Genomic DNA, 26,279 nt, shown 5'->3' on the forward strand with positions numbered 1-26,279 from the left:
AGAAAGAAGAAATAGAGTGATTTTTCAAGAGACTAGTGAAGCAATTCTGACACTGACAATAAAGTCACTGTGTGCAGATCTGTTTACAAGAGTGTTACTGAACTACTTTAAGAAGTGAAAATGTGTTGTATCTGTACTCCTCATTAGTTATCTCAAGATATAGAATCTCTAATTTTTGCTTCAGATACTGATCAAAATTGTCTTGATATGTAAACCACTGGTCACCTTCTATTCAAGAACAGGCTACACTTGGAGGAGGTGATACTATGCAGATAATTCATAAAACAACATATATTTGCAAAGTGCTTTGCCATTTTGGGTGAAAGACAGATGTAATAAATTTTAGTCACGTGCATATTGCTTTGTATTTACCTGGAAATTAAGGTAAGCATGGTAAAAATTAGATTGCTGCCATAATTAAACAGTAGAGCAGAAGTAATTTTTGCTTCTTTTCCACCGCACCAAATACTATCCATATCACCCAATTCTAACTTCTGTACTATTCTAATGACTCCACAATGTAAGGGGTTTTTGTTCGTTTGTTTGCTTGTTTCTTTTGTGTGTGTGTGTGTTTTGTTGGGGTTTTGTTTGTTTGTTTGCTTTACTTTAAATCACTTACACTGTACATATATATACTTATTTCATGGGGATAATTTAAAAGGCAACTCAGTAACATTTCCATGCAGTACCTTGTACTTCTGGACATAATCCTGAATTACTTTCTGTCCTACAGCATTTTTTATATTCTCTTCATCCTGCTGAATGACATTTTCCATCAGGGAAATCCAGCTCATAACTTCAGAGATAGCATGGCGAGAAGGAATTTTGTCCATTTGGAGCTGTAGAGATAACATTTAAAACTCATGTTTTGAAAAAAAAATAGGTAAGAATTCCTTGCTTTGCATTACTACAGAACATTTACTTTACCTGCTCTTATAATCATGTTATTCTACATCTCTAACATATTACTGAAGTTTTATGACATTTGTAGGTAGACATACATATTTAGCAATACAAAACAGTTCAGAAACTACTGAATTACATTATTTACTTTAATATAATGGACTCGGGTGACATTTGTTACCCTTCCTCTCTTCCCCTAAATCACAAAGATATTACTAACTACTAAGACTGATAACCACCTAGCAACCAAATATTAAGGCAACTTTAAACCACTATAATTCTTTAACTTCAGTGTTATAGTCTTAAAAATCCAAGCTACACAACCAAAACCCACCTGCTCCTACACACACCAGAAGCGACCTTGCACAATGTTTTAAAATTTATTTTGTCTTGCATAGACTTGAATCCACTCTATCCAATTTGAATAAAAACACCATTCAGATCTGACAAGGATGTGAACACCCCTTTTCCAAAAGTTCCAGAACATGTTGAAAAAAAACCTCATGTGTTTTTTGGTTAAAATTTTAAAAAGATAACTGTGAAAGTCTGACATTAACTGTTGTTAGACAGTACGTGTAGACAAGATTTGAACATGAGTGTAAGCTTTCTCACATAAAAACAGGAGTAACGTTGTTCCTCTCTTGCCTCACGTGGACAAAATGAGGAAGGGAGTAGCCATTTCTCAAAGGCAGTGTCAACTATATGGGCCAAATCTTCTGGAATATCAAAGGCCATCACTGGCCTTCCTTACCTGGTGTAATTTCTCTTGTACTGCTGGGATTCGTGTGAGCAGCTCTGTCCACTGGCTGTCAATGTGGGACAATCCTGCACGCAGTGCTGCTGTATCCACCCTCTTCAGTCTGAGGAGCTGATTCCCAGTACTCAGGACAGAAGATTTCTGTGATGATTTAGCATCCACTTCTTTTGAAAACTCCTACAATCAGAATCATATTTGTGGAAATAATCAGCTACTTTTTAACTGCATTTAAAGCTGTACCTCAGAAAACTAAGAATATTCTCCCCTCCCTTAAAAGACTATGACAAAAAGTATAAACATATAATTGCTTGATCATTTATTTGTAATTAGAGAGTAAAAGGTGTCCTGAATAAAGGTAGAGAGTAAAAGTTCCATGAATGACTTACCAAAAATGAGTTCAGGTGGTCTCGGACTGTCTCCAGTTCCTGAGGAACTGTCAAAGACTGCTGGCTCCAAAACTCAAGTCGTTCAGTTGCAGATTGTAACCAATGTGTCAGTTCACTTGATTCACTCTGATACCTGTAAAGATGTTTAAATAGAACTAAAACAGTCATCAGCACTTCTTGCCTCCAACTGAGCAGTCTCTATTCCACATTAGAGGATGATTCTATATGGCAGATTTAAAATTTTAAAAAAATAAATAATTTATTTCCTTTATTAAATTTCAGAAAATCATGATTTAATTTTAAAGATGGGCATGGTATCAGGAAGTTCTTATTTTAGCCATTATATCCACAATTCCTAACAGTGCCTTCTTTTTGCCTCTTAGGAAAAACTAATTTAATGAAGGACCAGTAACCATATTATCACTTCATTTGGGCAAGTACCCCACCCTGCACACATAAACACTTTTTTGATTTGCTTTAGGAGGTTAAATCTTCTAAAAGCTTTACCACAAGGTATCTTAGAGCAGAAAACTGTTAATATTTTTTTTACCCAGAAGTTATTTCCATATCATTTGCATGCCAACCAACTAATGAGGTGTCAGAATGAGTGTCTCCACATAACCTTTGTACATACAGTCCCTGTATGCATCTCCCTTGAAAGGCTAGTGAGCCAACAAGGATATTATGAATAACGGAAAAAGCCTGTATAACACTTAAGAGAACTCATTTCAAAAGCAGCATATGAACATTACCAATGGCAGCTAAAACTCCCCTCCATATATGCAACAACACAGACCCACAAGAACCTGGCAGTGGCAATGCCCCTAGCAGAACATGCTGAGGCTGCTCATGCTACCTAGCAAAGCACACACCCTTTCTCATCAACCTGTACAGACATGGGGCTTCTAATTTAGTCATCTAAATAAGGTCTCTTCTGCATTCCTCCCACCAGCTATTATCTGGTTCGTGTTCTGTTGCACTTGTTTGGAACAGAAATAGGATATTTTAGAGCAGACAAACTATTGCAGACATCTCAAAGTATTTTCTTTTATATATCGACTCTTATGGTTCTGGGTTCAGGATTACTTTGACCTCAACAGCACAGGTGAAGAAGTTTATACTGTCTGTACATCAGCATTACCTTGTCCAGAGCTTCAGGATTGTCTCCAGCCTGTGAAGCTCCTTGGTAACCTTGCTGGTGTTACTTAACCACTGTTCTCCTAGTTGGTTCAGCTGACTTTCGAGATCTGAGCAGCTAACAGAAAAAAGGAGCCGTTTCCCATCATCTAGCACTCGGTATAACTTAGGTTGGTGTTCAGTCAGGTTAGATCTCAGATACTGTAATGATAGAGGAGATGGTTGGTTAGCTCTGCAGGTTTCTGCGACCATACTTTCTCAACACTTAGTTTTCTTTTATTGCATTTTGTAGCACAACCAATGTTACCACAGCACGTAACATTTTTTCCCTTTGCTCCAGTTCTAGAACTTCTGGAGAATGATCATGCAGGAAACCTGCGCAAAATCTGAATGTGCGGTCATAAACCCCCTTACTTCAATGTCTGTTGATACCTCCTTATGATGAACTACTCCTTGGTGTACATATTTTACACTTCAAAAGAACAATTTCAAAAGAATCTTCACAGGGCAACACTGCTGCTGACAGAAATTGATTAAAATGTCAGAACTTAATCTAACATCTGCTGAAAAGTCTACCGCCATGCAAGCTGAAGGCATCCAGTATCAAGTTATTAACAGTGGGCACACTTCAGCCCTTTCAATGCCTATCTTGAGCTCTCTAGTCGTCTAACTCATATTTTATTGATCTGCCCTCCTCCTACCCATGGCTGCAAAAAAGACTATCACTGCCCCCGCCCCCATCCAAATCTTTGAACACAGAAGCCAATTACTATGGCAAAAGAAAGTGAAAAAGCTACTGAAAAAGGAAAGGCTGATAATAAATACTCTTACCCTGAATCCAAATGGGAGAGAGACAGATTTCATTGTAAGTGGTGACTTGCGGAGGGGTAAAGAATTTTTGTACGTGGGCAAATAAACCTGCCAAATTCCACTATCATTACACAAACAGTAATTTTTAAAACATCTGTAAATTGACTAAGCTTGAGCACAAAATGTACATGCATTCCCACTTTTCAATATGCTGAAACAAGTGTACAAAACAACCAGTCTCATGGTGAATACATAAACTGTCTATTGCTCTTCTTATTTTCTTTCACATAACTAAAGCTTGAATAATTTAACTGTTTTTTTATATCTATATAGGTGTGGCTGTGGATATACTTATAATACATACACAAAAAAATGTTTAACTCCTAGAGAGTAGCATAAGAAATACCAAGATAGCCATAAATTATGATGGATTTTAAACCTAAATGTGGTAGAGAAAAAAAAAAAGTAAAAGTGACCCCATAGCGGACTCTGAGAATCTTTATTTGCATTACCTAATTTATATAACTGACAAGAGAAAAAAAGAGAGGAAAACTAATTTAGGACCAACAAAACAATGTCTAGCATGAAACAAAACCAAAATAAAACCCACACACAATAGATTGCTTAAGTTCTCCTCATACCATTGCAAAAGCAGAAAGCTGTCTAGTAAAAAAAACAATATGCAGAACAAATTCAGAGTAGACAAGAAGTAAATTTGCAAGAAAAACTGGCAGACATTTTTCTGTAAAACAAAACAAGAAAACAAAAAACCCAACTGAAGTGTCTGGTGTATAATTAGAAAAAGACAAAACACTAGACCAGACTTCTCTTTTTGAGAACAGATGCAAAGAAAAGGATGTGGTAAAAAACCCATCTTCAAACTATTAGTTGTTGTTGCAGTTGAGAAGAAAGAAGCCAACTTGGGGAACAGCAGGTTGTTAAGCTTCACATTGCTCTCTGGTACACATCCCCTTGGAATTAATTTTCAAGGACAAAAAAGACCAAAAGGTAATTGGGAATATTCAGCTTGGATTCATTACTTTACCAGCCTTTTATGATAAAATTATTGACTCTGTGGATGAGACTGACTTCAGTATGGCCTTTGACACCATCTCACAGAGGATATTCCTCTGGAAGCAGAGAGAATGTGGGCTTAATAAATGGACTGTTACATGGGTTGAACTCGATGACCTTCAGAGGTCCCGTCCAACCCCTAACATTCTGTGAGTCTGTGAAAACTAGCTGTATTACCAGTCTCAAACACTAGTGATCAAATGATCTAGGTATGTCTGGGCAGCAGACTGTAACAGGTAAGTACTCCAGGGATAGTTGATACTTAAGCTCAAACATCTTCATTAATGGCATAGATGATGATAGAGACAGCTCCCTCAGCAAATTTGTGGATGACATTAATATAGGGAGAGTGGCTGACACAAGAACTGGCAGGTGTAGTCCAGAGACACTTTAATAAACTTGAGGTTGGATGTAGCAGAAACCATAGGAGACTCAACAAGAAGTGCAAATTCTGTGTCTTGGGCAGAATAATCTGTTTCTGAGTACAGGCTCAGAAGAGAAAGGCTAATGTATTTAACCTGCCATCTTTCATAACCAAGACATCATGAATAAGGCAATTAGGACTGTGAAAAATCAACCTAGGTTATTTTATTATCCCCAACAACATGGTGCTGAAGAGGCCGCATGTAAGTGTGCATGTGATTCTGCCCTGCCCCCACCTCCCACCAAGTTCAAGAATAAAGGAGTAGTCAGGGTCTGGTTTAGAACTATTAATATATTTAGGGACTTAGAGCACATGTCTTTTAAAAAGAGGTTGAGGGAGGAGTGCTTGTTTTAGATTGACAAATGGGAGGCTAAGAGCTACTCTAACAGAAGCCTGTAACTATTTAGAGTAAAATTAAAAATATTATAGAGGTAAATGCTTCTCAGTAGTGCCCCACAATATAAAAATGTCAATGGTGACAAGCTAAAAATTTGATTTAGATTGGGGTTTATAGAAAACTTTTTCATTAGCAGATGGTGCAGCACTGCAAATGGTCCCCAGATTGCCTGTGGGTTCTCCATCTTTTGAGGTTTCCAATGCCGTGGCTAATCCAGCCCATGGAAACTGTACTGCTCCAAGTGGGAGGCTGGACTAGATGACCTTCAGAGGTCCCCTTCATCCAACTTTTCCAGAAAGAATGTCTATAAAGCACCAACCTGAAAAAGTGTAATCCGCTCTGTAAGCCTGTCCTCAGTTTCTTCCACCAAACCAATAGTGGGGATGCTACCTTCAACAGATTCCAGCTGTCTGGTAAGTTCCTGGTAATCTTCATCAAGGTGCATCCAGGTCTGCAAGCACAAATTATCCATGTATACACTGAATATTTATCTGGGTCTCCAGAGTATTTATTACTTGCTGTCTCAGTCTGAAAGCCTATCGCTGCACAGTTGTGAATGTACAGAAATAACAGTACAAATGCCCAGTGAACCTATAGTAAGACACCATCTCTGTCTAAAGGTCAGCTTTTACTTAGAACACATGGAAAAAGCTGTCATTTTCTCCTTGACAGCTAAAGCTAATCAGCTCTTTTATATTTAGAGGAACATAACTTGTCTCACCTGAAGGTCATGACAGTTAAACAGCAAATATCACACGTAGTCTACCAGTGCCTTGCATGTATGACAAAAGGGACAAATGTCCATCAATTTTGTCTAAGTACAGGAAATGTATATTACAGAATATCCTGGTGGTTGATCACAATGGCAGTACAGAAAATAACACAAAAATTCTCACCTCTAGAATGTATTCCAGCTCCACACCTCGTTTATGAGCCAGCTTTAATACAGCTGAAGCTTGTGTCATTAGCTCTGAATGTGACTGAGTTTCCTTCAAGAGGGCAAAGCTGTTCATCTTTCTAAAGAGTGTTTCAGTCAGGACCACGTGAGACTCCAATCCCTGAAAATATTCCTGAGAAATTCAAGTGTGAGGAAGAGAGTAAAGAGAGAATAGAAAAAAGAAAGTGCAATTGTTACTCAAGTGATTACCACCGAAACAACATTTTAAGACAATAACAGTACAATCAAGTACCTGTAGACATAGAATTAGGAAAACTTTTTACTCCACCAACACTTCACAAAATTGAAGACACCATATAAAAGGGACAATGGCCTTTTTAAAGAAAGAAAGAGGTCATCCTTTGCATGCAAATTCTATCCCAGCTTTCATTCCTTAAACAAAAATAACTTAAATGTCATATATACACCACCAGAAAATTCTGCCTAATCAAAAAATGTGGAAAATCCTTGCTATATTTTGTGGGTGCGATTAACAAATGTAAATTTCTGTTGGAAAAAAAATGGAGGGATGGATGAAATTGCTATGTAGTATCACAGGACAAGCACAGGAACTTGTTACTAAAATGAGGAAGAAAATACGTTCTACCTGGGTTCACCTTCAGTAAAGCATTTGAAAGTTATTCACTTAGAACAGTTCATTGATTCCAACTTAAAATACAGTAAGTTTTAGTATATCTTTAATAGTAGCTCATCATTCTGAAAAGCTCCTGAACCTTTAGGAACAGAAGGTTAGTAATTTGCTATATACAACAGTCATGATTAGTCCTGAAATATGTCACAGGTTCTTACCTTATGTTTGTCAAGTAGTGATCGAACCTCTTCCCTGGAAGCAACAATCATTTTCTGGTCACCAGCCATCTTTTCTTGGCCTGTTTCTAACAGGTCAGCCATGTCCTGCAAAGCCCGTTCATACTGCCTCTTAAGAGCTAGATTCTGATTCAGGTCACTCTGTCTGGATCCAATGATCTTCACCAGCTCATCATACATATCCTTGAGGGCAAAGAGAAGCAATGGTATTTCACACCTTATATGTCTTACTATAAGCAACCTTACTGTCCCTGTACTCTTCTGTTAATACTAGCACAATTACATCTATTCCCAGCTCAAAAAGACTGTGAAGATATACTGACTTAACTGATAAATTACCAATTCACAACTTAAATAGAGAAAAAAAAGCAAGACCCGCAACTCTTCCAAGTACATACATTCAAGAAAAGTTAGCAGAATCCCAAAGCCAGATTTGTCTCCCTTTCCTGCCCCAGCAGCTTACTGATGGCAAGTAAGATACATACAACCTGTAGTAAAAACCAAACCAGGCCTAAGATACCAATATACTCCATAGAGAACAGTAAAGTGTAGAAAAAGTGCAGTATGCAGGGTGTCCATTCTGCCAAATTACAAAACAAGCCAAAAGGAAGAATGTCCTCAGTTCCCATGTGGTATTGGTCATCTTGTATACCTCAACCAGAAAAGTAAGAACAACCTACAGCTGCTTTTCTTCACCTGAACAGGATTACTTTCTTGTTTTGGTTTTGAGAATTGTATTCTCAGAGCATACTTCAGAATGTGAGGGTAACCCCATACATTTGATCAAGACAAGATATCCAGAAACTAATAAACCGAAGTATCTCTATGACCATCCAGTACTGCAGCAAAGTATCCACCTTCAGACTGCTGCTCTCTCTCCTAGACTTAAAGAGACAATTGTGAGAAGCACACTGTCAAAAAAAGAAAAAAAAAAAAAAAAAAAGAGAAGGCTTTTCTAAAAAACGAAATCTAGGGGAGGGCGGTATCTACATGCAAACTGACAGCAAAAAAGTGGGAGGGTCTAAGACCAAAAGGATAAAGAACTGGGTAAAAGACACATTTACACAAACTCTTTGTAATTAATTTTTATTGAAATCACTGTTTTTTGGCTTAGTAAGTTTATGGTCCAGTTTCAGCTGTTTTCTTCACTTCCAGTTTATTATTATGTCATTATAAAGGCTGAAATTAAGTTGTAAACCTTGATCTATTTTTAAGCATTTCCCTTCCTAGGCATCAAACTCCTCACAGAAGAGTTTTAACAGCCTTATGAAAGTTCTGGATCTATTGTCCCCATGTATCTACTTCAGAGAGCCTTAAGGTAAGAGCCCTATTACTTAGAAGTGTTCAAAACCAAGTTTAACTGAAAGTATGCAGGAACATTAGAGGTGCTCTAGTAAAAGCAGAACATTTCCAGTTTTAGGTCACACTTAGCTAACTAGCACCCTTCATCCCTCTCCTTTACATTTTTTTTTTAAATTATGTATGTGAGAGAGAACACTGATGAGAATGTGGCTCAACCTTCAGCAGACATTTGTGTTTATATGCATCACTTTATCTGTCTGAACAGGGACTCCACAAGAGCTGAAAGCAAATGTTTTTTCAGGTTTTTATGACTAATACTACTGGTAATAAAGATATTAGAAAAGTTAAAAATGCAAAAGTAGAAAAGCTAAGTGAATCAGGGAGAAATGCACAAGGAAAGGCTTTTAAATACGCTTTCCTGACCTGCTTTATGAACAATAAAAAGGAGCATACTGATATCTTTGATATCACCAGACAGGTCTAAGAACTGTACCTGGATCTTAGACAGCTGTTGTGCAGAAGGTTTGTCAATTTGTAGCTTGTCTACACGCTTCTTCAGTTCATTGATTCCAGTATCTAGTTCCTTCAAACCTTCTTCTGCCTGCAGTATGACCTGCATTTCAAAATTACATCATTTAGTTTGAAGTTTTAATAATATTACTGCAGCTGCTGCACAATAATATTTTTTTCTCTTTTCTGCCTTAAGTATTAAACAGTATGCTGAATTTTTAAAGTATACTATAATGAAACAGTATTAACTCAAAAGTTGTGAGATGCCAGCTTGCTTTTTTAAACACAATACAACATTATTATTTTTTAATAACAAACTGGTTTAGTATCATATATTATTTCATACAAAACCTTGCTGTGAAGTTACATACTTTTAGTTATATGGCAGAGGTACAAAAGGGTTATTAATTGTTCTAACACTTTCTTTTAAAGCATTCCTGTCGTACCTGAGCACCAAGCAAACAACCATCACAGTGAAAGACATGCAAGATGCAAAGGGCTGGTCACAGTCCCCTTACAGGACTAGAACAGGGCCAAAATTACTGTCAAGGAAAAGGACTTGTGCCTCCCCTTTAATACTTGGAAAACGACAAATGAAAACATACAGGCTGGTATTTGCAAGTGTATGCAGGTGATAATTTGACATTTTTCAATGCAAGTTACAAGAAGGTCTTTCAGCCTAGGAGTCTCTGCTGAATAAATGCATGCAACCTATAACCAAGTTAAAAGCACAAGGTAGATGCCTGTAGTTAAAGTCCTTCATTAGGGCCCCTTCCTGGAAACTGCATATCCAAATGCTAGAAGTATATATGTGAGTAGGACTCCTGAATCTTATTAATGTGAAGTACACCTAATGCTGTCACTAAAATTAAACATCATGCAGCTAACTTTCCTGGATGATTAAGGGTCTTACTTTTACTTTTCCATTCACTTACTGAACAGACATCAATGCTCTAAAATGTGCACATTTTATCAGCCAAGGTACATGTTTAGAAAAAAATCAATTCAGTTGTTTTAGGTACCGTGTCATTTTCCTATTTGGTAGTTAAATCAATCATAGAGGAGCTAAATTTTTACCAATCTTTCACGTCACAGAAGACAGGAAAGAAAGATACAGACTGCCAGCTCTCTTACTGATACATTAATTAAAATTCCTTGAAAGTCTGATTCATTTTATTGTCAGATATATAAAGGCCAGTATTTCTGTTTAGCTATTTCTGTTCAGTCCTTCCTCTCAGCTATCTGCTGGAACCAGACAATATTAGCTCTTGGATAGCAAGAAATGTCTGTAGAAAGAAGGCCTACTGTTAGCAAAGCTGGCAAAACAGAAACAAGGAAACAAAATGTATTTTGTTATATTTTAAATTAATTATTATTCAGGACATTCCTGATACAGAAAAAACAATTACTGCCTGAAATTAAAAGTAATAACGGTCAAGGTGTTATTATAAACAAGGGGAGAAGAAGCTGCCTTTGTTTTTAAAATAAAGTGTAATAGTCAAACTATTTACTCAAACTTTGAATATTTTTTGGTTCATTTGGGTTTTGCTCAGTATGTACGTAACTAGGTCACCTGGGGAGACCAAAAAAGATGTTCTGGGTTTTGTTGTTCGGTTTTTTTTTATTTATAAACATGTGCTACACCCTTGAAAGTTGTCTTTTTCACATACCTTATGTGAACACATATATTCTCCCATGAAAAGCAACTGCTGTCAAGAATTCAGTTATACTTTGAGCAGAAACTACCTCTTCCCTCCTTCCTGACCAAGTAATACATATTTGGAAATACCTGCATTTGTTCTGTTTCTGGTCTCTCAGCTGCCTCTGCTAGTTTCTGTAGAACTAAATATTTGTTATCAGCCACTGATGTAAACAGGAGCTTCAGATCATTCTAGAGGAGACAACAACAACAACAAATCATACTCAATCACAGCACTAACCAGCTGAAAAAAATTTAAGGTTCCAAAAATTGTAAAGCATTACAATGTCAGCACTAAAGCATACAAACTATTCAACATTGGAAGCACCACAGCCACTCAGTGCAAAGCATGTAACATTGCTGAAAATCCATAACTGGACATAAGCAAAAATCTAAGCCAATCCCTGTTCAAAACAAAACCTGTGAACACATTTCTACTTTTGCCTTCCAATTAGATAATTACTTATCAGTGGTCAGTTAGCTTCATTTAGCAAAAATACATTATTCTTGTGTAGTTTATTCTATCACTTAGGCTCGTAACCAAGGCAGGTTTTACTTTATAAGGCAAGCTTTCTTCATTACAAACTTTAGCAAATATAACAAATATAGTAAACAAGTCTTCAACACATTACAGGGCTAGCTACACATCGCAACTTTTAGAGTACCCTATCACACTATTCACCTACATATTACTTAACAATTCTGCCAAGCTGCACTCCAACTTTTTTTCATGCAATCAGCCCAACAAAACCCCTCGTATTGGCAAAACAAAAAATAATCAGCACTTTTCTCAAAGACTTTTAGCACTACATAGGAGTGTGTTTCTGATTTTCTTTCCTGTAGTAATTCTTTAAATATTAAATATCACTGGTATAACCATAAGACAGAGAATTATAATCATCTCCTCTCCTTTCTTCAGCAAAGAAAAGCCTTTTATTAAAAATGGTTTACATGATTTTTATATATATATATGTATTGCAGAGGAAAGGTTATGAAGTTTAGAAAGAAATCCCGTTGTAACAATCTCTGAAATGATAATCCTAATCTAAAGATACCAGCAATCTATTTTCCATTTTTTTGCTGGAATTTTTGTTGTCTTCATTACCGGAGGTTTTGTATGATAACAAGATAGAAAGTAGAGACCAAGTTAGGTCTGAAAGGATTTCTGAACTCTGAAAAGATTTCTAGAAGCAAACTTTTCTCCACCACTTTTCATTATTTCTGCTTCGTTCAAAGACATCCCATTAATCTGTAAGAGCTTGTATGCCACTCTGAGTGAGATACAAGCTTTTATAGAATAATGGGATGGCTTAAATGTAATCAGAAAGGTGGGAATCAGTGTTGTTTTGTATTTTATCTCACCTAATTGAAACAGTGTACTTTATTAATTTTAGACATGACAAAGAATGTCAAATGGAACTCTAAGGTTGCTTTTACTCCTTTGAGAATAGTAGTCAACAATTTCTATTCATTGCAATGCCAAGAAGGTGAGAAACTGTGCGATGAATGACCACATCTGAATAATTCCATGAATTGCAGAAGGCTTCCAGCAGAGTTTAAATTCTGGATCATTATTTGGGTGCCAAGTTTTGCACAGCCTAAAAGATAGCTTGATTTTCAGTAAAAACCTGTGAAAACTTTTTCTCTTGACTTGATACAAAAAATTCTCCTTGCTTTGAGAATTACATACTTTGTATCTCCATCTGACATGGGGATAATTCATCCAGATGGGCATCATACCTTGAAAGTCACTAATTGCTGGAGCCTTCCTCTCATCTGATGGCATCTCTGGTTTACTACTGACTCCAGCAGGGTCAGTCTTCTCAGGAGACAATCCAAAGTGTCTTCTATAATATCCCTGTTATCACCGTTGTCAGGAAATATCTGAGCAAATAATTTTTTGTTCCTATCCATTTCTTCTGTTATCTCTTTGATTTCTTTGACAAGTGACTGATTTTGTAGAAAACAAAACAAAGTGACAGTTACAAATTCTATAAAAACAGGCAAACATATTGACTTTTTACATTGTTAGTGTGTATACACTAGACAAAGTTAAATAATTACAGTATTTCTGATAATAAAAAAACACACCAGACTGCTCTGAAGAAGACGAGTACTGAAAGAAAATGAACCTGACTCAATAAGGGCTTCATGAAGCAGAAATTCATGTAGCTTTTTCCCTCCCTATTTCATGTTGATGAATTTGTACTGTTTCCATATCCCAGAAGATTCCTCCCTCTTTTTCACTTTATTTCAACTTCATGTTTATTTTATGTTTAATTCTCTTCTGACTTAGGCATAATTCAGATCAGGTACTGCTTTCTGCACCATTCTTGTATTAGGTTTGGAGGGGGGGGAGGCTACAATGGTGGCTCCCTCTGAGGACGAAGTAGTAGCAAAGACAACATGTGCTGAACTGACCACAACCCCATTCCCCATCCCCTGAACTGCAGAGGAGGAGGAGGCAGAGAAAATCAGTAGTGAGTTGAGCCTGGGAAGAAGGGAGGGGTGGGGAGAAGGCATTTTAAGATTTATTTTTTATTTCTCATTATCTCACTCTGATTTTGATTGGTAAAAAAATTAAAAATGCTTTCTTCAAGTGGACTCTGCTCTGCCCACGATGGTAATTGCTGAGTGATCTCCTGTCCTTACGTCGACTCACAAGCCTTTAGTTTCATTTTCTCTCTCCTGCCTAGCTAATGAGGGGAGTGTTAGACCAGCTTTGGTGGACACTTGATATCAAGCCAGGGTTAACCCACCACAGTCCTCTACATGGTGAATAAAGTGACTTCTAAACAGTATCAGAATACTGCAATTACATTCAAATTATGACAGCGGCTTCACTTATCTAGGATACCCCTAATTTCTTTTTAAATACTACCTAAAATGCACCCTTATTGCCAATTCCTTACCTCTTGCTTGCAGAGTTGTGTTTCTGTTTCCTCCTCTGGCAACAGAGCTGTAGCAACAAAGACCTGTTCTTCTACACCATCCAGCCACGAGGAGGTGGCTGCAACACCATCATAAAGCTTCTGTTCAAGACGTCGGCTCTCCTCTACCTGTACAGCCTGGGCAAAAGGAACCAAAGAAGTCAAGAGCAGAAGTACAAGATACTCTTTCGAGCATTTAGTATTTGGGAAAGAGAGGGATTTCCAAGAATTTTCATTGTAAATGTGGTTCTGGTGGAAGACAGATGTACAGATAATTGAACTGTTACCTCAGATGACACATCTTCAAAGGTCTGATTCAATTCAACCAGTACTGGCGACACTGACGACTTATCTTCAACCTTTCCTTCTTCCTTATACAAAGGTATTCCAGATAGCAGTCTGTTTGGTCTGCTATAAAGCTGTTGAGAGACAACTACTAATTAGAGTGCTTCTACCACACATACAGCGTAAAAAATTCATCTAGGCAGACTCTACTGCTGACTGAGGATATCACTAAATAATGCTCATGGCCCTCACGACTGTTCTGTCACATTTTGAACAAAAGATTGCTCAACAGGAGGTACACTAGAAGTGAAAAATAAATATTTGTAGCCAGAATTAGCAATTACTTGTTGTTTGTTTGTTTGTTTTTAAAATAAAAATAAAAAAAATACTGTGAAATTAACACAAATACTGAGAACTTTGAAAGCTGATTTTAATGTAGTATTCTATAAAGAACAGTGGGCTTGTGTCTATTAAAAATAAAATGAAGGAGGTACATGATCTTATAGACTGTTCCCAATTCAGATGACTAATCCATGCTTCTTTCAGTAAAAAGCATGTGTCTGAAATCACTTGCTTCTTCATCACATATTCACTAAGACTGAGAACTGAATGTAACTAATACAGTCAAGCTGAAAACAGGTTTTCCTCTAAGTTGTCACCAGAGTACTGGTCAATTTCAGAGAGAAGATTTGTTACAGAATTATTCGGGGTTAGATAAGTAGATAACATTTTTCACCTGAGTCCTTTCTTCCTTTATAATTTATTCACCAGAATAGTAGTGCAACTCAAATCACTTTGAACAAGAGTAGTTCTAGTGCCAGTATTTAATAGTTTTTAAACACATCACAAAAATAAAATGTTCCATATTCTTTGCATTGACTACATCACCTTAATGCATCTGATATGCACCTAGTGTACCTTGTGTTGTGACAGCTTCTCTCACAGAGAAAACGTGAAGAGAAATTAAAAATAGCTACCAGCTGTTCTTGTTCCAAAGCTTTCTGGAGCAGTCTCTGCTTGGTATTGAATTCGTGGTTCAGGCTTTCCCATTTTGTCTTCATCTGTTCCTCAGATAATGGCTTCCCTCCTTCCAAGCTTAATTCCTTAGAGAGTGTATCAGGCTTTTCACTGAAAGGCAAGACACATAAAGGTTTAACAAATACAGAAGTTATAACAGCATAAGGTATTTATTTCCTCTTTCAATTAGAAAAGTCTATTTTAGTTCAATTGCTACTTTTTACAGCTTTTACTTGTTGATTTTTTTTTTTTGTGGTTGTTTTTTCAGAGTAAGACAGACAAAGGCTGGTTTTAAACTGAAAGAAGCTCCTGACTGATGGGAAAAAATATACTTTCTAAGAAACTGTTTAGACTTGCAAGTACGTACCCACACTAAGTAAGAACCCCAAAACCCCACTGAATATATACTACATTGCAATGTAACATTTAAACAAGCTTTACTTCAAAGCATGAAAAAAACGCTATTATCTGACTCCTTCCTCACCTCCCCTCTCAAAATGCCAGACATAACCTGCTATTTTAATGCAGGACAAGCATATGAGTTGAGCTTTGGTAAATAGTGAACAAAGTTCAGCATTTTTTGTTTGATTTTTTTGTTTGTTTCAATAGTATAACATGTTAGGACAGAAGGAAGCCTCAAAATGAAGATAAGTAATTTTTGCCATTATAAAAAATGACACTGAACTAACACAAACACTGAAGAAAAAATTGCTGAGCGCAGCTTACATCCTCCTATGCATAAGTCTTGGTTCTGCTGCCTCGTGAACTACCTTTATGTTCTAGACTTTGGCTGGAGGAGACACAAGGATCGACTGCTTCTTGATTCTAATAGCTCACCCTGGTTTCCTTTTTCCAAGACCTGGCCATTCCTGCCTCCCTCAGTCCATGCATTGGACTGCCCTTTGCTAGGGCAGTAGTCTTTCCAAGCCAGAGCTGAGGCTTTTACAGTCATCTACTTCCTCAAAATGGGCAAGTGTGTAAGAAAATATAGACCACAGATGGAATTCAAAACACACAAACTTCAAAAATAAAAATATTCACTAACTGCAGGATAAGTACAATTAAGCAATGAGTATTTAATCTGGGAAGATCTAGTTACAATGGCAGACGACAGTGTTCTAGAGATTCACACACCAATGCTGCACCATAAAGCTATAGTAACTGATCCACTGCTTATCTAATGAATCCTACTATGTAATTTTAGTGTGATGCTTGATAATAAGAATAAAAGGAATTTCCAAACACTACAGGTGATCTATTAGCACAGACCAGTTTGTGTAACTATATTATCAAACTCCTGAATTATATGGCAGGACTCTGGTAACTTAGGTAGTGCATAAAAACGATAAAACAAAAATTATAGGATTATATGCAGAAAAGGGATGTAAGCATAAGGATGAAAAAGTGCAGAGTCTTAGAAATTTGCAGGAAAAAACATGGAAGCACACCTTATACATAGGCCTTCTGAAGCACCTTGCTGTGTTAGGATTTCTTCTCCACGACATGCTACTGATCGAAGCAGATTCTTCTGCTCTTCTAGCTCTTGTTCCAGCTCCTAGCACAGCAAGTTACAAAAAGCAAAACAAACCTCAAACAATATTTTTTTCCCTTGGAAGGATATGTCTACATAGCATAACTGTCACATGAAGATAGCTGAGCTACTTCTGATATGGCTTGCTTGAGCACAAAAGCAGTGCTAAATCTCCACCCAGGGACATAGAAATACTGGGTACATAAATTGGATTGTTGAACTAATTGACTGATGTAATGCAGTTTTCTGGAACCTATCTTAGTGCGGATGTCTGTGTACCCTGCAGCACAATATAACTTGTAATGAGTGCATCTTTGCTTCTTTGCTTCTGTAAAGACAATGTTGCTTACTATTTTAAACAAATAATGTCCTCTCCTTACAGCAACTTTAAGCATTAATTCTACTTAATTTACTAATGGATGACAGAGGCATACAGCGATTAAGTGAGCTGACCGCAGTGCTCCAGGAAGTCTAGAGTCTGCTGGGCTGTTACAGTTATAAAACAGTCAGCTGAAATGTATCATTAAAAGAGGACTGATTAAGAAACAGTGTAAAAATTAAGATTTCAGTGGAAACACTAACAAGAATGACTGAGCTACAGAGTTAAGCACAAACTAAAGATGGAGGTAAAATAAATGCAAAACACCAACTTTCTGTTGCTGCAGGGTACTCTGCTGCTGCTGGGAACGAGTGGTTCTTGCTTGTGCCAGCCATTCTTGAACACTGGGGCTTTGTGAGGAAACAAAGTCCAGATCACTCTCTTCCTTTTCTTGCAATGATCCCTGCTTTAAGAGAAAGAAATAAAGATTTTGCAAGTTCGTATATGATACCAAACTGTGTGGTGAGGTCAACATGCTAGAGGAAAGGGATGCCGTCCAGAGGAACCTTGACAGGCTTGAGAAGTGTGCTAGTGCAAATTGCATGAAGTTCAACAAGGCAAAGAGCAAGGTCCTGCACCTGGGTCGGGGCAATTCCAAGCACAAATACAGGCTGGATAGATAATGGATTGAAAATAGTCTGGAGGAGAAAGACTTAGGGCTGATGGATGAGAATCTCAACATGAGCAGTCTGGCAGGTCCAGCTCATGAACTCAAAACCACATGTAGTGTCACCTTTCACCTCCCAAGCTGCTGGCTGAAGTAAGCAACAACTTTCAATTTCTGACTTCTGCTGGTGATGGGTTACTAGCAAGAAAACATCCATTAAAATGCAAAAATAAAAAAGCACGATTGCACTTAGCAGAATCAGACACCAGAGATCAGAAACCATGCAATGATTTGTTTCTGAAGAATGTTCTGCTGCTCCTAAAAAAACGGCACTGATCTGTAATTGCAGGGTGCAGCTCTATCTGACAATTTAGGGAATCAATGGATTGTTTCTGCCAGCTGTCTTTAGTCTAATTAAAGCTGATATTTTGTCTAGATAAAAACAAGACAATGCTAGTTGTCATTCAGGTCAAAATTAATTTATCAATAAGTACATAACTCTACTCATGGCTGGCAGAAACACAGTCAGTTAACAGCAGATAATATTATATGATCAGTAGAGTCAGTAAGACACCAAAACACAAAATGTTATAAAAGAACAGCAAAAGCAACAGTCCCTTCACTTTATACTTCTCTAAGTATGTTTATCCAAAATGAGTGATTAAACAGTCTTCTGTGTAAGCAAAGGAAAAAAGAGAAAATGCCTTGATAGTTCTAAAAACTGCTTTATCAGCTTCTTGAATTTTGAAATCCATATTGGCTACACATTTAAATTACTTTAGTGCAAACCTATTCAAATGCAGGGATTTTAACACATCAGGACTAATGTTAAAGACAGAGTAGCTGTAGGTCTGGCTAACTTAGATCTACACACCTCTCTGGAGTTATTTATTGTTATTTGCATGCACAAGATGAGAGTTTGTGCTTCCCCCTCCCACCCCTAAGCCTCAAGAGCTAAAGTTGGGGCTTCATTCCTCTTCCATTTTGTTGATATACCTCAACTTTGTAGAATTCATATTTTTCCCATGGTTCAGCTCTTATTGTGAGTAGAGTAAGAGAGCCAGATAGTTCAGGCTTTACAGCAGGCTCTCAAAAACGTTCCACCTTCCAGAGAGCCTTTGTCTCAAAGGCTTCATATACCAACAGCTGGGATCAGCTCCTGCCACCAGTGTCCCTGGAATCAGGCAAAGAAACAGCAGAGTTTTCCTAAATAGTAGGGGTTAATTGTAAGATTTCAATTTTGGGGTATAATGAGTATTGGAGTTGAAAGGACTGATTAGTGTCAGAGGATATAAATTGCAAGAGGAGCAAAACAAGCAAGCAGACACCTAGAGCCAGAAAAAACCACTAGCCCCTGCTCTATGAAATAGCTTTTTTCACTAAGGATCAGTTTGCAACTAAACCGTGATACTTTGCATTGCAGAAACAGGTTTCTAGAAAAGCTGAAGTGGTCAGAGTGTGAAAAATGTCATTATATGATATCAGATTAGGCAAGGAAAATATCATGTTAGGGATAAAGGGGGTTTAGAATCCTAATTTTCCAATTAAAAATGAAACAAAACAAAACAGACAATCTTTCTGTAAATTATATTTTTAAAAATCTGCTTATTTTTATATGCTGTAGGAAAAATGGCTGTTCAACTTCTAAATTCCTTCAGAGAATAGTATCTAGTTTTTAGTTGCACTTAGGCAGGCTGATTTCACTTAGATTTTGAGTCTCTTCTGAGAAGGTCAAGAAGCAACAATTTTGAAGTTATACTAAGAGAAATAATTGATAGTCCCACATATCCTGCAATAGCAAAGAGTGTAAAAGGGATTGTGGCGTTTGTGGATGCAATGAGGTTTTGCAAATATGCTGTTGTGCACACCTTTTAGATAGAAATTATTTGTGAACCAGATTTTATCATTGAATATCAAAGAATATAAGTTTGAAAAACACACCTGTATTTTCATTTAAATTCTATCTGAAGGAAATCCAATACATTTTCTTTAAATCCCCAGGGAAGTAATGCTTCAAGCTGTCATTCCTATGGGACTATCCACTCCAGAACAAAAATAATTGGAAAATTCCTGAAGTAGATGGTGATAAAATCAATCTCTCAAAGGAGTTCAGAATTGTACAAACCTATCTCAGTTATAATTGCTTTGTGGAACTGAACTCATCCTTCCCACATACACACTTTATAATAAAAACTAAAGAAATACTATCTGTTGTTTTTTGTCTTTTTTTTTTTTTTTAACTGCAGAATCCATTATACTTATTTGTTCAAAAGGATTCAATTTATTACTCATAAGTCACAGAAGTTAGTAGATAACATTAATAAGGCAACGTTTTATATATCTTTCAAAGTGCTTGAAAAATGCTACATTTGGAATCCATATAGGCTGGAACTCTCCTGATTCAGTGTGCCTCTGATTAGTTTCAATCCTCTTGGTCTTGCAGTGTAACTTGGAAGGATCCTCTTCTGGGTGCAGGCTTGTCTGTGCCTCTGGGCAATTACAAGGTTATCAGGACATCTAGAGACTTCTATACATCCGAGCTTCTTACATGCATGAGCCACAGCTAACAGCTGTTAGCATGTAATATTTCTCAAGGTTAATAATGGCAGATGATAAGAGTTTGTGCTGTTTCGGGCATTTGATTTTCTGAGTCTCAGTCCGAAAGAAGCATTTTATGCTTGACTGTTTGGAAAAGACATTATAGAATTTCTCGCTTGAAAAAAACTGCTCAGTGAAAATTTGAAGATGTTTGCAATTTATAAAGCATCTTAAATCTTGCATGCATGTAGCATCTTAAATTCTACATCCAGAAATTATTTTGTTGTTATTTTTGAGATTAGAGAAGCATCCAAAAATCTGTTACAAAAGTCTAAGTAAGCTAAATCACACGACTGTATTTTAAAATGCAGGACATTTTAAAATGCAGCATGCATACCTTAAAATGAAGAAACAAAGCTTGTAATGCCTTTTCACTTCACAATATACCAGAAAATAGTATAATATTATTATTAGATAGTTTTGGTTGGTTGTTGTTTTGTGTTTTTTTTTTTTGTGAAACTATGTTAAGTTTTATAGTTACCCAGTTGCTTTGGCCTAAAAATAGTTCTTAGCATGTCAAGTGACTTTCCAAGCTAAACTCTCAGTAGACTTTAATCTGCATTACAAGCTAGAAATCTTTGAAGCTTATCATGTTTAATTTGAACAGCAGAGCCCAGAAAAGAAGTAAAAGAAAAGGCAGGTGAGGGAATCACAGTAGAGCAAGCAAATTCAAAACCAGTTGGGTCAATTACATGGTTGGGTATCTTGTATATATTTGGTTCTCCACATGCTAGCTTAACCTAAAGAATGACCAAAACCCAATTGTTAAATAAAATAAATGAGTAACAATAAGTGAACCACTGCTGGTAGGAATAGAAACCTAGAACAAGACTGAGGTTAACTGTATATTTGTTATCTAATATTTTGCTTGTTGTATAGATGATAATCTATAATAATAGCCATATTGAAAAATGTTTCGTTGTCTTGATGCTACCTGTTTGCTGCATTGCACACACTGCATGGAGAAATACATGCTCTTTTGCTTGGGGAGAGATCCTGCCCCAGAGCACATGGAATCTAAAGGAACTGGGAGCTGGAATAGAGTATATCCAGACCACACTTATGCTGTATCTACTTCATTATTGTCCTTTCAGTGAAGACAGTGAGGTTAGGATAGTTTCACCATGAAGTGATGCTGCTAACTTGAAAATTATAAGCTAAATCTCTTTGGCGGTTCTTTATTTTGGAGTGAAATTCCATTTACTGACTAAAGACTAACAGATCTAACTAAATCAGTAAAATATTTTCAGTCCTTTCCCCAGATGCATAAAACTGCTATGAAATCTCTCAACCTCCTGCCCACCATGAAAGCCAGCTGGAAAGAGCCACTTACCCGAATATTGATCTGTTTGTCATGGAGCACTCTCTGCAGTTCCAGAAGGCTTCCCTTCAGTGTCCTGAGCTTCACAGCCAGCTGCTCTGCCTCGTCCTTGGTGTGAGCCTTCCCCTCCATAAGTAAGTTCTCGTTGTGCACAGACAACTCTGACAAGGCTACCACTTTCTGCTCTATTTCAACCAGCATGTTCTGCAGCAGTAAAAACAAGGAACCAAATTCATACATTTTCCAGCATTCGTCGTGATTTCTGGCAAGATGACCTGTGGCCTACACCTCACCTCTTGCCACACTAAGGGCAAGTCAGACTATCATTGCTTTGTCTTCCAGTCCTTTTCAGAGTCCTTAAGTATATAACAGAAAATGTTTCTATTTGCCAACTCTGTTTGCAACCTTTTTTAAAATAGGAAATTAAAAAGTTATTCGAAACTAAGCATTTGTTGTAGAGGAGACGCTCTTTATTTGCACATTAAAGGAAGGGTGACTAAGATGCTAGACTGACATCCATAATGACAAGAAACAGAGCATACAGCTAGGTTACTTCTTTCCTCTTTTTTCATGAAGGTGTAGTGCAATGCTTCCTACCTCCTCCTATGTGTTGCACGGATAAGCTTCTCACTATTTGCTCTTTCTGATTGGTGCATAATGGACTTAAGGATTTCTGTATAATCGTCTTTAGTCTAAAGAGTGACTTAAAGTGACAAATCTCTGGCATGTTTACTCTCAAAAGCTACTTTCCTGACATTCCATTTAACCATTCATGTAATACAGACACAGTGCATATTTTGATCTTCCAAACTCAAAGTTTGCACAATTCTTGCTCAAAAACCTAGCCTGACATAAAATGTTTTTGTCTCCATAGCACCTGTCAAGGATAAACTTACAGATATTGCTCCTGATGGGATGTGTGCAGAGTAAGATGGACAAATTATCTAAAAAGTGGATGAAATATATGTCTTTATATAAAACTTACTGTAGTAAGATTTTAAGAACTGGCAAAAAGAACAGCGATATTAACTTTTCCACAAAGCTAACTGTTCATTTTAATTTTGAGATTTCTATAGATTATATATTAAACATAAATTACTGGTTTATTAAGATCACAGGGTTTGTCTATACACAACAAGCAGCTCCCAAGAATGGGTGATAAAACAACGTTTGATACAGAGTAGACTGAAAATTCTATTAATGACAGTGTTGGTGGAAATTTAAATAGATGTTCAATACATTGAACTTAGATGAAACTTAATTTACGTCTATCCAAAGAGTTGAGAGCCTAATTTTTTTTTAATATGAAAAGGAATCTTTTGCCCATCTGTCTCTTGTCTATCTTTTAATGTTAATTATAATGTACACAGTTTTAAACTAATTTAAAAATTAAAAACTCCCACTAATTTAAGAACCTGAATGCTATGGCTGACCAATGCTTGTTAATAAAAGCAATTACTCTAATTATAACAAATGGTTTTCCCACAGTTGTTTTGGTATTCTGGGTTTATTAATATCAAATTAAGAAAAATAGTAACTACTGATGATTATACTCTACTTTTAAATGTGGGTAGGGATTACTCCTGAACGAAACACAACACCATCCCAGTCAACACTTGTAGGGAGAGTGTGTTCTTCACCTGGAAAAGTAGGAGTAGGAAAGAACACTGCAGGTGTTTTCATACCTATGAAGCGAGCTGTTTAACAATTCTAGCTTGAGTGGGGCAAAAATAGCAAGTAAAGCAAATACAAGACTTTTGAAGCAAAAAGAAAATGCCCTCCAAAAGTTGTAGAGCTTCAAATGTTCTTGCAGTCAGAATATCTTGTTTTCCTACTGCTATCTTTTCTAAAGCACTGTTTTCTTTCTTTAGTAACAAAATCAAGAACAGGCTATATTTTATTCTGCAAATCATTGATGAAGCTAATTGAGCATACATGAGGAGTTAAGGAGCTCAGAAATGTCTTCCCCACTAAAATGCTGGCTCATTCCACTTAATAATCCTAGAATCACATAATTTTTCTGCTTAGAAAAGTCCTTCTCTGGACTTACTCCAGCACCTCGATGTCTTTCTTGTAGAGAGGGGCCCAGAATTGAACACAGAATTCAAGGTGCAGCCTCACCAGTGCAGAGTACTGAGGGACAATCATCTCTCTAGTCCTGCTGGCCACACTATTCCTGATACAAGCCAAGATACTGTTGGCCTTCTTGTCCACCTCGACACACTGTTGGCTCATATTAAGCCAGCTGTTGATCAACGTCCTCAGGTCCTTTACCTCTGGACAGCTTTCCAACCACTCTTCCCCAAGCCTGTAGAATTGCATGGGGTTGTTGTGACCCAACTACAGGACCTGACTAACGGTATTGATATTAATGCTCCATATTTGCCTTTTATTCAGATAAAGCTACGTCCATCCTGTTCATCTAAACATTACAGGACTGATAATTTTACCTGACAGTCTACAAGCTGTGCTTCCATGTCCATAGGTTCCTCAGCAGTATCCAGAGTGGTGTCCAGTGTTGCTCGGGTACTGAGTAGCCAGTGGTCAAGCTCATCAGCTTCACAACGGTACCTTTGAAGAGCCTGCTCTTGACGTTGTTCTTCCAGCTGCTCATTCAGTTTTTCCTAGAGGTACAAATTATATTTTCCTTTTTGAAAGAAATATGCAACAATTTTAGAAAAAAAATTCCCTGTCTCTCACTATTTCTATATAGTACTTTTAAGCCATAACAAGCCTTTCTCTCCTAAGTTGGAAACCTTTACAAAATATTATTGCATTCAATGAGCTTGTTTTTCTTGTGACTCAAATTCTGTTTCAGTTTGGTCATTAATTTCTTCAGTAGATTGTTGTTATTACAGCCATCTAAAGGTGAGGTATTTCTGCCTCCTCTTGCTGCTCTCCTTTTGGCTTCCCCCACATTGATTCAGTTTGCTCAACCCAACACAGCACTGTTTGCTAACGGACAAAGATACATGGGGATGGAGTTGGGAGTGGGCTGTGGGAAAAAGAGAGCAGCTTTGCCTTTTTGGCAGCAGCAGGCTTTTAAAGAGCCTTATTGTCTCTCAAGAGAGGCATGAGAGAAGTACTGCAAGAACTTGACAGGGTACTGGTGGACCTTTGGTGTAGCCACTGTAGGTAAAGAAAGGACTGAAGAACTGTCTACTTTGTCTGGCCTCTGGGATGACACCTGTGCTGCGGGGTGTGGAAGGACATGAATCTCCAAAGGCTGCTGCAGCAACAGCATTGCAGCAACACAGACTCCCTGGCTCCATCCATGAGATGGTCCATCCACTGGACAGACAAGGAGTGATCAGCAAGACTCACTCACCCTTTAGTAGTCCCATATTAGTTTGAAAACTGGCTGGACAGCTGGGCCCAGAGGGCCATGATCAGTGACACAAAGTCTAGTGAAAGAGCAGTAATGAGCCTCAGCAATTTTACTGATGACACAAAACAAGAAGAGTGACTGATATGCCAGAGTGTTGTGCTGCCATCCAGAAGGACCCTTAGAAACTGAAGAAATGGGCTGACAGAAACCTTATTAAGTTGAACAAAGGGAAGTTCAAAGTCCTGCACCTGGAGAGGAACCATCTCAGGCACCAGTATATGCTGGAGGCCGAGCAGCTAGAAAGCAGGTTGGCAGAAAAGGTCATGAGGGTCTTGGTGGACTCCAACATGAACATGAGTCAGCAATGGGCTCTTGTGCCAAAGGCAGCAAATGGTACCCTGGGCTGTATTAGGAGGATTGTTGTCAGCAGAGTTAGGGAGGTGATCTCTCCTCTTAACACTGGTGAGTCCACACGTGGACTACTGTGTCCAGTTTAGGACTCCCCAGTACAAGAGAGATCAAGAGCTCTGGAGAGAGTAGAGAGTATTTCAGGAACAAGAAACAGACAGAATGGGATGGTCAGAGAATACTTAGATGTGTGAGATAATCTGGAACTTAAGCATGCTGCAAATGGTATGGAACATGGGGAGAAGATTGTACTAGACCTGGCTAGGATGGAGTTAACTTCATTGCAGCCTGTAAAGTGCTATGCTTTGCAGCTGTGGCTAAAACTGTGCTGTTAACACAGCAATGTTTTAGCTATTGCTGAACAGTGTTTGCACAGCATTAAGACTTTCTTTCAAACTTCCTCTCACAAAGGCCAGTAGGCTGGGGGTGTGCAAAGGGCTGGGGGAGAGGCCATAGCCAGGACAGCTGACTTGAACTGACCAAAGGGATATTCCATGCCATATGCTCAGCAATAAAAGCTCAGGGAATGGGGAAAAGGGGTGGGGGTGTTGGTGACATTTGTGATTATGGTATTAATCTTCCCAAGCCAATGTTACATGTGCTGAGACCCTGCTTTCCAGGAAAGTAGCTAAATATCTACCTGCTGATGGGGAATTAATTAATAAGTTCCTTATTTTCCTTTTCTTGCACACACAGCTTTTCCTTACCCTA

General features: G+C 37.6%; 1 protein-coding gene across 2 annotated transcripts in view; it reads right to left on the reverse strand.

Annotated features, from left to right (window-relative positions):
• SYNE1 (spectrin repeat containing nuclear envelope protein 1) overlaps positions 1-26,279 on the reverse strand; it is a 295,834-nt gene that overhangs the window by 61,641 nt on the left and 207,914 nt on the right. Inside the window, exons 96-112 of one of the 2 annotated variants that reach the window (XM_051615569.1) lie at positions 24,283-24,456; positions 21,845-22,036; positions 17,578-17,709; positions 16,845-16,951; positions 15,357-15,507; positions 14,382-14,513; positions 14,077-14,232; positions 12,905-13,114; positions 11,255-11,356; positions 9,449-9,568; positions 7,636-7,836; positions 6,785-6,958; positions 6,208-6,339; positions 3,188-3,384; positions 2,047-2,179; positions 1,655-1,837; positions 690-839 (exon numbers count right to left, since the gene is read on the reverse strand). In XM_051615569.1, the coding sequence (XP_051471529.1) occupies positions 690-839; positions 1,655-1,837; positions 2,047-2,179; positions 3,188-3,384; positions 6,208-6,339; positions 6,785-6,958; positions 7,636-7,836; positions 9,449-9,568; positions 11,255-11,356; positions 12,905-13,114; positions 14,077-14,232; positions 14,382-14,513; positions 15,357-15,507; positions 16,845-16,951; positions 17,578-17,709; positions 21,845-22,036; positions 24,283-24,456 (2,646 nt within the window). Of the gene's footprint in view, positions 1-689; positions 840-1,654; positions 1,838-2,046; positions 2,180-3,187; positions 3,385-6,207; positions 6,340-6,784; positions 6,959-7,635; positions 7,837-9,448; positions 9,569-11,254; positions 11,357-12,904; positions 13,115-14,076; positions 14,233-14,381; positions 14,514-15,356; positions 15,508-16,844; positions 16,952-17,577; positions 17,713-21,844; positions 22,037-24,282; positions 24,457-26,279 lie in introns of both variants that reach the window. The other variant, XM_051615566.1, reaches the window with a different exon arrangement.

Source organism: Apus apus, chromosome 3, assembly GCF_020740795.1.
Source record: "Apus apus isolate bApuApu2 chromosome 3, bApuApu2.pri.cur, whole genome shotgun sequence".
In the NCBI taxonomy this organism is placed as follows: domain Eukaryota; kingdom Metazoa; phylum Chordata; class Aves; order Apodiformes; family Apodidae; genus Apus; species Apus apus.